Source organism: Gekko japonicus, unplaced genomic scaffold, assembly GCF_001447785.1.
Source record: "Gekko japonicus isolate JY-2015 unplaced genomic scaffold, Gekko_japonicus_V1.1 scaffold3620, whole genome shotgun sequence".
NCBI classification, from domain to species: Eukaryota; Metazoa; Chordata; class Lepidosauria; order Squamata; family Gekkonidae; genus Gekko; species Gekko japonicus.
This window is the reverse complement of record NW_015165932.1, coordinates 29899-38916: the sequence shown is the minus strand read 5'-3', so window position 1 is coordinate 38916 and position 9018 is coordinate 29899. Positions and strand designations below refer to the sequence as shown.

The window sequence follows — 9018 nt, the reverse complement described above, 5'->3', positions numbered from 1 at the left end:
TTTTTTTTTCTGTACAGCACGACTGCGCATGCTCCGTAGGGTGCTTTTGCGCATCCACGAAGACCTGGGGGAAAAAACATTTTCGCACGGACGGGAACATGGGCGGGCGCCGGATGCCACCGGAAGCGCGATCTGACGCCCGCCCTTGCCCCGCGGTTTCCGGATACTAGTACCTCCGAGGTACTAGTTTTTTGCTGCGCGGGTTCAGTGGGAAGCCTCGTTTGGGCCACGGGAGTGCTACGCTTCCCAGACGTGCCGGTGAGATCGCGTCCGGAAACTCCGCATGTCTTCCATCTGACTAGGGTGGCTAATGTTCCGTGTGACCGCAGCCTAAGTGTTGTATTTTGCATGGTTGCACTGCCATGGACATTCACAACGTACTTCAGTACCAAGAGAGCAGGTGGATAGAGTATTAAAGATCTTTTTTTTTCTTACCAGCTGCTCTCTGCTGTTCAACTCAGGCCTCAGTATTATGATATAGCATTTGGGAGAAAAGATACAGCACAGTAAGCTAGCACTGGAGGCCAAGATGGAGAAGATCTCCATGGCCACCATGTCTTTTCCTCTGGTGCTCAGGTAGCTCGGGACAAAGGACAGCCAGACACTGCAAAAGATTAACATGCTGAAGGTGATGAACTTGGCTTCATTGAAAGTGTCAGGCAGCTTCCTGGCTAGGAAAGCCACAGTGAAGCTGATGGTGGCCAGAAAGCCCATGTAGCCCAAGACACAGTAAAACATGGTGACTGACCCTTCATTGCATTTCACTATGATGTTTTCCATCGATGAGTCCATGTCCAGATCTGGGAATGGGGGAGAAATACTCAACCAAAGACTACAAATACCTACTTGAACAAGAGAACAGGAAATGACAATTGAATACATCATTCTTTTCCCCATCCATTTCCTGACAATACTTCCTGGTTTGGAGGCCATGAAAGCCACAACTACTGTCACAGTTTTTGCCAAGACAGAAGAAACAGCAACTGAGAAGATGATTCCAAACAATGTTTGTCGGAGCAGACAGGTCAACTCATTTGGCTGTCCAATGAATAGCAGAGAGCAACTGAAGCAGAGAAGGAGCGAGGTGAGAAGAATGTAGGTGAGGCTGCGATTGTTGGCTTTGACTATGGGAGTGTTCTGGTGCTTAATGAAAATTCCGAGCATCAGAGCTGTGATCAGCAAAAAGAAGAGAGCCAAGCAGGCTAACAGAATGCCCAGAGGTTCTGCCAAGGAGAGGAAATTTTGGATCTTGGGGATGCATTGATCTTGACTACTGCTTGGATATTGATCTTCTGAGCAGGCAACACAGTGTTCCATGTCTGGAAAAGGAAGGATGCCTATTTTAAGTTTCTAAGCAGGGATATGAATTGAGATGGGTATGAACTGGCTCACAAACGTTTAGCGCTGTTCATGGTGATTTGTGTTGGTTCATGAATGGAGACAGACTGGCACCAATCAACCAAACTGTTTACAAAACTGCAATGCAACTGGGTGCCTCCCCAGAAGACCCACATTGATATACCTGCATGCCTCTTGCTTGTGTTATGCTGTCTGGTGCTGGGGTTTGGGTGTAGGTTGGTGGACTTGGGGATCTGAGCCACACAGTCTCTGTGCTCATGATGAGAACTGGGGCTTCGCTACTGGATGCCTCCCCAGAGGACCCACATTTCTATACACCCACCCCTCCTGCTTGTGATTGGCTCTCTGCTGTTGGGTTTTGGGTGTGGAGCAGACTTAGGACTCTGAGCCACAGTCTCTGTGCTCATGGTGAACACTGCAGCTTCGCTACTGGGTGCCTCCTCACAGGACCCACATTTATATACCCCCAGCCCCTACGATTTGTGATCACCATAAGGGTGAAAGTCAGGGCTGCAGCCAGGATTTTTGGGGGTGACAGGGGTGCTAACTAAATTAAATGAATGATGGAATGTATATTTGTGCAAACCTGGAGAGCTCACTTCTGGCTGGTGCCTGCCTGGAGGCCCCTTCCAACTCTATGATTCTATGATTCTTCTCTGTGTTCCGCTAATGGTGAAGAACCAGAAATTTCACCTAGGGGTGGGCTGTGACCAGAGGATCTATGTATTTGGGCCTTAGGGGGCCTGGGAGCATTGTTGACATGCTTCCTTTCCCTGTGGTGTCTGGCTGGGGTGCTTGCCAAGCAGCCATGGGGTTATTTTATTGAAAGTTTAGGGATGCCTGGTCTACTTTTTCACCTGTCCTTCATAACCTGCCATTTTAGACTTGAGGGGTGGCCCTGCCAGCTTCGCATATGTTTCCATTTATCCTTGGAGTAGAAGAATTTACCACAATGGATGGGTGCGCTCCAAACCCAGTTTCAGAGTAATAATACACCCCCATTGATGAGGGCACATTTATTATACCTTCCCAGCTACCATGGGGGTACGTCATCAAAAGTCTGGGGATGTCTGCCTTTTCAGCTGTCCCCCAAGTACTGGCTGTGTATTGCATCCCCGGAGGGGGTACTATGAGAATTGCACCCCCCTCCCTTCTTTGTGGTGTCCTGCTGGGGTGCTGTCATAGACTTGAGGGGTGGCCCTGCCAGCTTGGTGTGAGAGCCAGTTTGGTGTAGTGGTTAAGTGTGCGGACTCTAATCTGGGAGAACAGGGTTTGATTCCCCACTCCTCCACTTGCCCCTGGCTGGATGACCTTGGGCAAGCCATAGTTCTGAGAATTCCATGTGTTAATCACTCTTTGGGTGAAGAAGTACTTCCTTTTATCCGTTCTAACCCGACCGCTCTGCAGTTTCATGGAGTGCCCACGAGTTCTTGTATTGTGAGAAAGGGAGAAAAGTACCTCTTTCTTTACCTGCTCTTTCCCATGCATAATCTTATAAACCTCGATCATGTCACCCCTCAGTCGTCTTTTCTCCAAGCTAAAGAGCCCTAAGCGCTTTAACCTTTCCTCATAGGGAAAGTGTTCCAACCCTTTTATCATTCGAGTTGCCCTTTTCTGCACTTTTTCCAAAGCTATAATATCCTTTTTAAGGTGTGGTGCCCAGAACTGCACACAGTATTCCAAATGAGGTCTCACCATTGATTTATATAGGGGCATTATTATATTGGCTGATCTGTTTTCAATACCCTTCCTAATAATCCCCAGCATAGCATTGGCCTTCTTTATTGCAGTCACACACTGTCTCGACATTTTCAGTGAGTTATCCACTACAACTCCAAGATCTCTCTCTTGCTCAGTCTCTGCCAGTTCAGACCCCATCAATGTGTATTTATATTTAGGATTTTTGGCTCCAATGTGCATCACCTTGCACTTGGCCACATTGAACCCCATTTGCCATGTTGACGCCCACTCGCCCATCCTTGACAGATCCCCTTGGAGTGCCTCACAATCCTCACTGGTTTTCACCACCCTGAACAACTTTGTATCATCCGCAAATTTAGCCACTTCACTGCTTACTCCCATCTCCAAATCATTAATGAACAAGTTAAAAAGCAGTGGACCAAGTACTGATCCCTGCGGTACCCCACTGCTTACCACCCTCCACTGAGAAAATTGCCCACCTACACTCACTCTCTGTTTTCTATGAACTAGCCAGTTTTTGATCCATAAAAGGACTTGTCCTTCTATCCCATGATTTTTGAGCTTACTTAGGAGCCTTTGATGAGGAACTTTATCAAAAGCTTTCTGGAAGTCAAGGTAAATAATATCTATTGGATCCCCCTTGTCCACATGTTTGTTCACCCCCTCAAAGAACACTAACAGGTTAGTGAGACAAGATCTTCCCTTACAGAAACCGTGCTGAGTCTGCCTCAATAGGTTTTGTTCATCTATGTGCCTACTAATTCTTTCCTTAATAATGGTTTCCACCAATTTACCCGGTATCGACGTCAGACTGACTGGCCTGTAATTTCCCGGATCTCCTCTGGAACCCTTTTTAAAGATGGGAGTGACATTAGCTACCTTCCAATCCTCAGGAATGGAGGCAGATTTTAAGGAAAGATTACATATCTTTGTCAGGAGATCTACAAGTTCACATTTGAGTTCTTTCAGAACTCTCGGATGTATGCCATCTGGGCCTGGTGATTTTTCAGTTTTTAAGTTGTCTATCAGTTTTAGGACCTCCTCTCTCGTCACCTCAATCTGACTCAGGTCTTTCAACACCCCTCCTGAAATCAGTGGTTCTGGAGTGGGCAAGCACTTCTCATCTTCCACAGTGAAGACGGAGGCAAAAAATGCATTTAGCTTCTCAGCCATTTCCCTATCATCCTTCAATACTCCTTTTACCCCTTGGTCGTCCAAGGGCCCCACTGCCTCCCTGGCTGGTTTCCTGTTTCTAATGTATTTGAAGAAAGTTTTATTGTTGGTTTTTACGTTTTTTGCTATATGCTCCTCATATTCCCTTTTTGCCTGCCTGACCTCAGACTTGCATTTTATTTGCCATAGCCTGTGTTCCGTTTTATCAGCCTCACTGTGACTAGCTTTCCACTGCTTAAAGGAATTCTTTTTACTTTTTACAGCCTCCATTACTCTGTTTGTTAACCATGCAGGCTTTTTCCTATACCTGTTTGTGCCTTTCCTAACCTGCGGAATATATATTTTTTGAGCTTCTAGGATCGTAGTTTTAAATAGATCCCAAGCTTCCCCAATTGTTTTGACCCTTTCTACTTTTCCTTTCAGTTTCCTCCCCACGTGTCCCCTCATATCAGAGAAATTACCCCTTTTAAAGTTAAAAATGGTTGTGTGAGTCTTTTTGGCCAATTCTCTATTTGTACAAATGATGAACTCAACAACATTATGATCACTGTTTCCAAGCGGTGCAATCACTTTTACATCTCTCACCAGGTCTTGAGTGTTACTTAGGACCAAATCAAGGATCGCCTCTCCCCTGGTAGGTTCCGTGACCATCTGCTCCATAGCACAGTCATTTAGAGTGTCTAGAAACTCAATCTCTTTTTCCCGGCTAGAACACATATTGACCCAATCAATGTGTGGGTAGTTAAAATCACCTATTATTACACAGTGTTTTTGTCTAGTTGCTATCTTTAAGGCATTCATCATTTTATAATCCTCCTCTATCTTTTGATCTGGTGGGCGATAACAAACTCCCAGTGTTAAGTTTCCTTTTGGCCCCCCTATTTCAACCCATAGAACTTCCAGAAGCGAATCCAATTCATTTAGCCTCTCAATCTTTCTAGACTTTATACCCTCTCTGACATACAGAGCTACCCCACCTCCAACCCTTCCCCCCCTATCCTTCCGATATAATATATAACCGGGAATCACTGTGTCCCACTGATTTTCCTCATCCCACCAAGTTTCAGAAATACCCACAATGTCTATTTTTCCCTCCCTCACCAAGCACTCCAACTCCCCGATTTTACCTCGGACACTTCTAGCATTTGTATAGAAACAGCTGTAATTTCCCTTACAAGTTAAGCCTGCATCCTTCCTCTTGCTATCTCGAGTCGTTGTCCGGCAGTCCATGTCACCAGCCATGGCCTCTGTGGACAATTTCAATCCACCTCCCTGTAGAAAAGCAACTGGTACCCCCTCATCTCTCTCAGATGATCCAACCTGAACCAGAGACTTTTCATCTCCTGTCGGCTTTCCCCCAAATTCCAATCTCTTCTCTTCTTCTTCTTCTTCTATATGTGTTTTCATTAATCTGCAGTGGAGAAGAATTCACCCTGATGGATGGGTGTGCTCTGGATCCAGGTGCAGAGTAGAATAATGCACCCTCATTTGTGGGTGTGCTCTGCACCTGTGTGTTTAAACCTTAACTAGTGGGTGCCTTGGATGAGGGCTTCTTCTTCTTCTTCTTCTATATGTGTTTTCATTAATCTGCAGTGGAGAAGAATTCACCCTGATGGATGGGTGTGCTCTGGATCCAGGTGCAGAGTAGAATAATGCACCCTCATTTGTGGGTGTGCTCTGCACCTGTGTGTTTAAACCTTAACTAGTGGGTGCCTTGGATGAGGGCCCACATTTATTATACCCTCCCAGCTGCCATGGGGGAACTTTGGGGAGTCTCCACTGAAACTCAGGGGAGTCTGGCTTTCCATCTGTCTTTCAAATACTGGCGGTATGTTTCAGCCCTGGGTGTGTGTGAGCATTATGGGCTCACTTTCTGTTTTGGGTGTCAGGGTTGGGCTTGGGGCTTTGAGCCACCACATCTAGATACATCTCAGGGCTTCGAGCCACCATAACTACATATGTCATTGCACGCTTTGGTCTTTGGCTGTCAGAGTTGGACTCTGGCCTTTGAGGCAACGTATCTACATATGTAGTTGTACGCTTTGGGGGTTGTGCAGCAGGGTTGGACTTGGGGCTTTGAGAACCATGTCTACATATATCTAAGGGCTTCGAGCCACCATGTCTACATACATCTTGGGGCTTCGAGCCACCAAGTCTACATGCATTGGTGGACATTGGTTTGGGTCTAAGAAGTACTCAGGGCTTTGAGCCACCACATCCACATATGTCTCAGGGCTTCGATGGTGCAGGGAAAGGACAAGGAAGGTTATTTGATGCTGGTCAGGCCTGAATGGACCCCATGGCTCTTTGGGGCAGGCCCTCAAGCTGCTCTTTCTAGACAAGGGGCTGCCCACTGTCGTGGGTGTCTGGGTGCAAGCATTCCTCATGTTAAAGTAACAGAATCATTACCATATTTTTAATATTCCTTGCAGATATTCAAATATCCCCAGGTCCAACCCCAGCAATTAGTTCATCAAATATCTTTCTCTGTAACTCGATGAGTATTTGTAAGAGTACACCTACCCTCTTGGTTTGACATCTTCCCTTCTGGACATGGAGCACAATCATAGCAGCAAAATTTCTCTCCCTCTTTCTTTTTCTTGCTGTATCCTGGCTTGCAGTGGTCATTACAGACAGAGATTGGAGGCACCTATTCCAGGACAATAGAACAATTTAGCACTTTAGAGTGGATTGAATATACAGAAATATGATATCTGAGATCTCCAATATGATATCCGAGATCTCCAAATATGATATCTGAGATCTCAATTGTCATAAATACTTACCGCAGGGGTGTCCAACATGGTACCCATGGGAACCATAGTACCAGCCAACATCTTTCTTGGAACCTGCTAGGTGTTTTACAAAGTGTGTGTGGTCAGTTGGGGCTTTGCCCCAGGCATCTATTCAGGGAAGACTTGAGACAAAATTTTGGATTTAACTAGCAGATTTAATTCATTAAAATGATCTGTGTAATAAATATGCTAATATATTTAAATTGGTGGGCTCAGCTAGGCATCCGGTGTATGGCTGCCTGTTCTGACAGATCCACCCTGACTCTAAACACTGTCAGTATCTTTGTTTATCCTCGCCACACAAAATGGGCTGAGAGGTGCCCAGCCATAGCCCCTCACCTGAGCCACTAACCCAAGAAGATAGAACTTTCCAGGGTTTTCAAGATTTGTGCTGGATCATTAAAGAAATGTCAGTGAATTTTATGGCATGGAGAAGGAAACCCCCCCCAATTGTTTTAATAGATGACTATGGTTTTTATCATCTGAGAGAAAGTGCAGATTTTGCTTACATCTCTCTCTCTCTTTCTCTCTCTCTTTGCAAAAGCAGGACTGGATCTGGGATAGAGGAGGATACCTCCTGCCTTATGAATGGCTAAATAGCAGGGAGGGTTGGAGCCAGGCCTGGGACCAAGATTGCCCGCTCCAGGTTGGGAAATTCCTGGAGATTCTGTGTTGAAGTCTGAGAAGTGCAGAGTTTGGATAAGGGAGAGGCCTCAGCTGGATATAGTGCCACAGAGTTCCCCCATTTTCTCCAAAGGGACAGATCTCTGTTGTTTGGAATTCAGTTGTAAATGTCCAGGTCCCACCTGTAGGCTGGCAAACATAGGCTTAGCTCACTAAGTAATTTTGGACCAGTCACATACTTTCAGCCTAACCTACCTCATAGGGTTATTGTGTGGATAAAAAGGAGGAGAGACTGCTTTAGTCTTCACTGGCCCCTGCCACACTGGGGAAAATTGAAAGCCGCGCCAAAAGAGACACGCAGCAGCGGGATCACACAGATCCCATGAGCCGCCGCGCAGTTGCTCCCCGGCACGATCAGATGCTGGGGAGAAAGCCATGGAAGGGAGCGTGAGGCTGCCGGCTGCGCATGTGTGTGCATGCACAGTTTGGCTGGGAGCCTCGATTGCTCCGGAAGACAGGCGCTCCGGCGCTCCAACAGCCGCGCTTGCTGCAGCGTTTCAGGTAAGTCCTGCTGTGTAGGTATTTTTTTTTACAGCGGATTTTCGGCCTGAAGGCCCGGATCGGGGATGGGTGTGCGCCGCTTCCCAGATGTTGCGGTTTGATCGCACCCGTTTGCTGCGCCCCCAATCCGGCTTTCTTCTGGCCCTAAACCTCCCGTGTGACCGGGACCACTGTGGAGAAAGACCATAGTTTCCCTCAGGAGATGGAAAGCTGAAGACAAAGGCGCAGATAAAGGTAGGTTGGGAAGGAAATAAGACAACATCAGGTTGGGAAATTCCTGGATGTTTGAGGGGTGGAGCCTGGGGATGATGGGGATTGAGGCAGGGAGGGACAAGACAGACATAAGGCCATAGACTCCACCTTTCAAAGCAGTTGCTTCCTCCAGGGAACTAATGTTGCCAATCTCCACATGAGGGCTGGAGATCTCCTGGAATTACAACTGATCTCCAGATTACAGAGATCAGTTCCCCTGGAGAAAATGGCTTCTTTGAAAGGTGGAGTTTATGGTATTCTACCCTGCTGAGGTCACTTCCAAGCTGAAGCCTTGGGAGTCTTCACCCCCAAATCTCCAGGGATTTCACAACATGGAGCTGGCAACCCTAAGAGAAACTGATCTCTGTATTTAGGCAATCTGTTGAGATTCCTAGAGAGCAGCTGCTGCCACTACTGCTGTGGGGGGGGGAAGTAGGTGGGAGACCGGGACAGTGAATAATGAGTGATGCATAAAGAGTGATGATTTTGGGGCAGAAAAGAAGTGACAGGAAGAGAGAGTAAGAAAAGGGGTGGCAGGAAGGAGAAAGAGTGT

The 9018-nt window shown here is 46.8% G+C and overlaps 1 protein-coding gene across 1 annotated transcript in view; it reads right to left on the bottom strand.

Moving 5' to 3' along the window:
• The window catches only part of LOC107110621 (vomeronasal type-2 receptor 26-like), a 13895-nt gene that overhangs the window by 644 nt on the left and 4233 nt on the right, over positions 1 to 9018 (bottom strand). The window contains exons 5-6 of the mRNA XM_015411420.1: positions 6757 to 6883; positions 436 to 1319 (exon numbers count right to left, since the gene is read on the bottom strand). Coding sequence (XP_015266906.1) covers positions 436 to 1319; positions 6757 to 6883 — 1011 coding nt within the window. The remainder of the gene's footprint in view (positions 1 to 435; positions 1320 to 6756; positions 6884 to 9018) is intronic.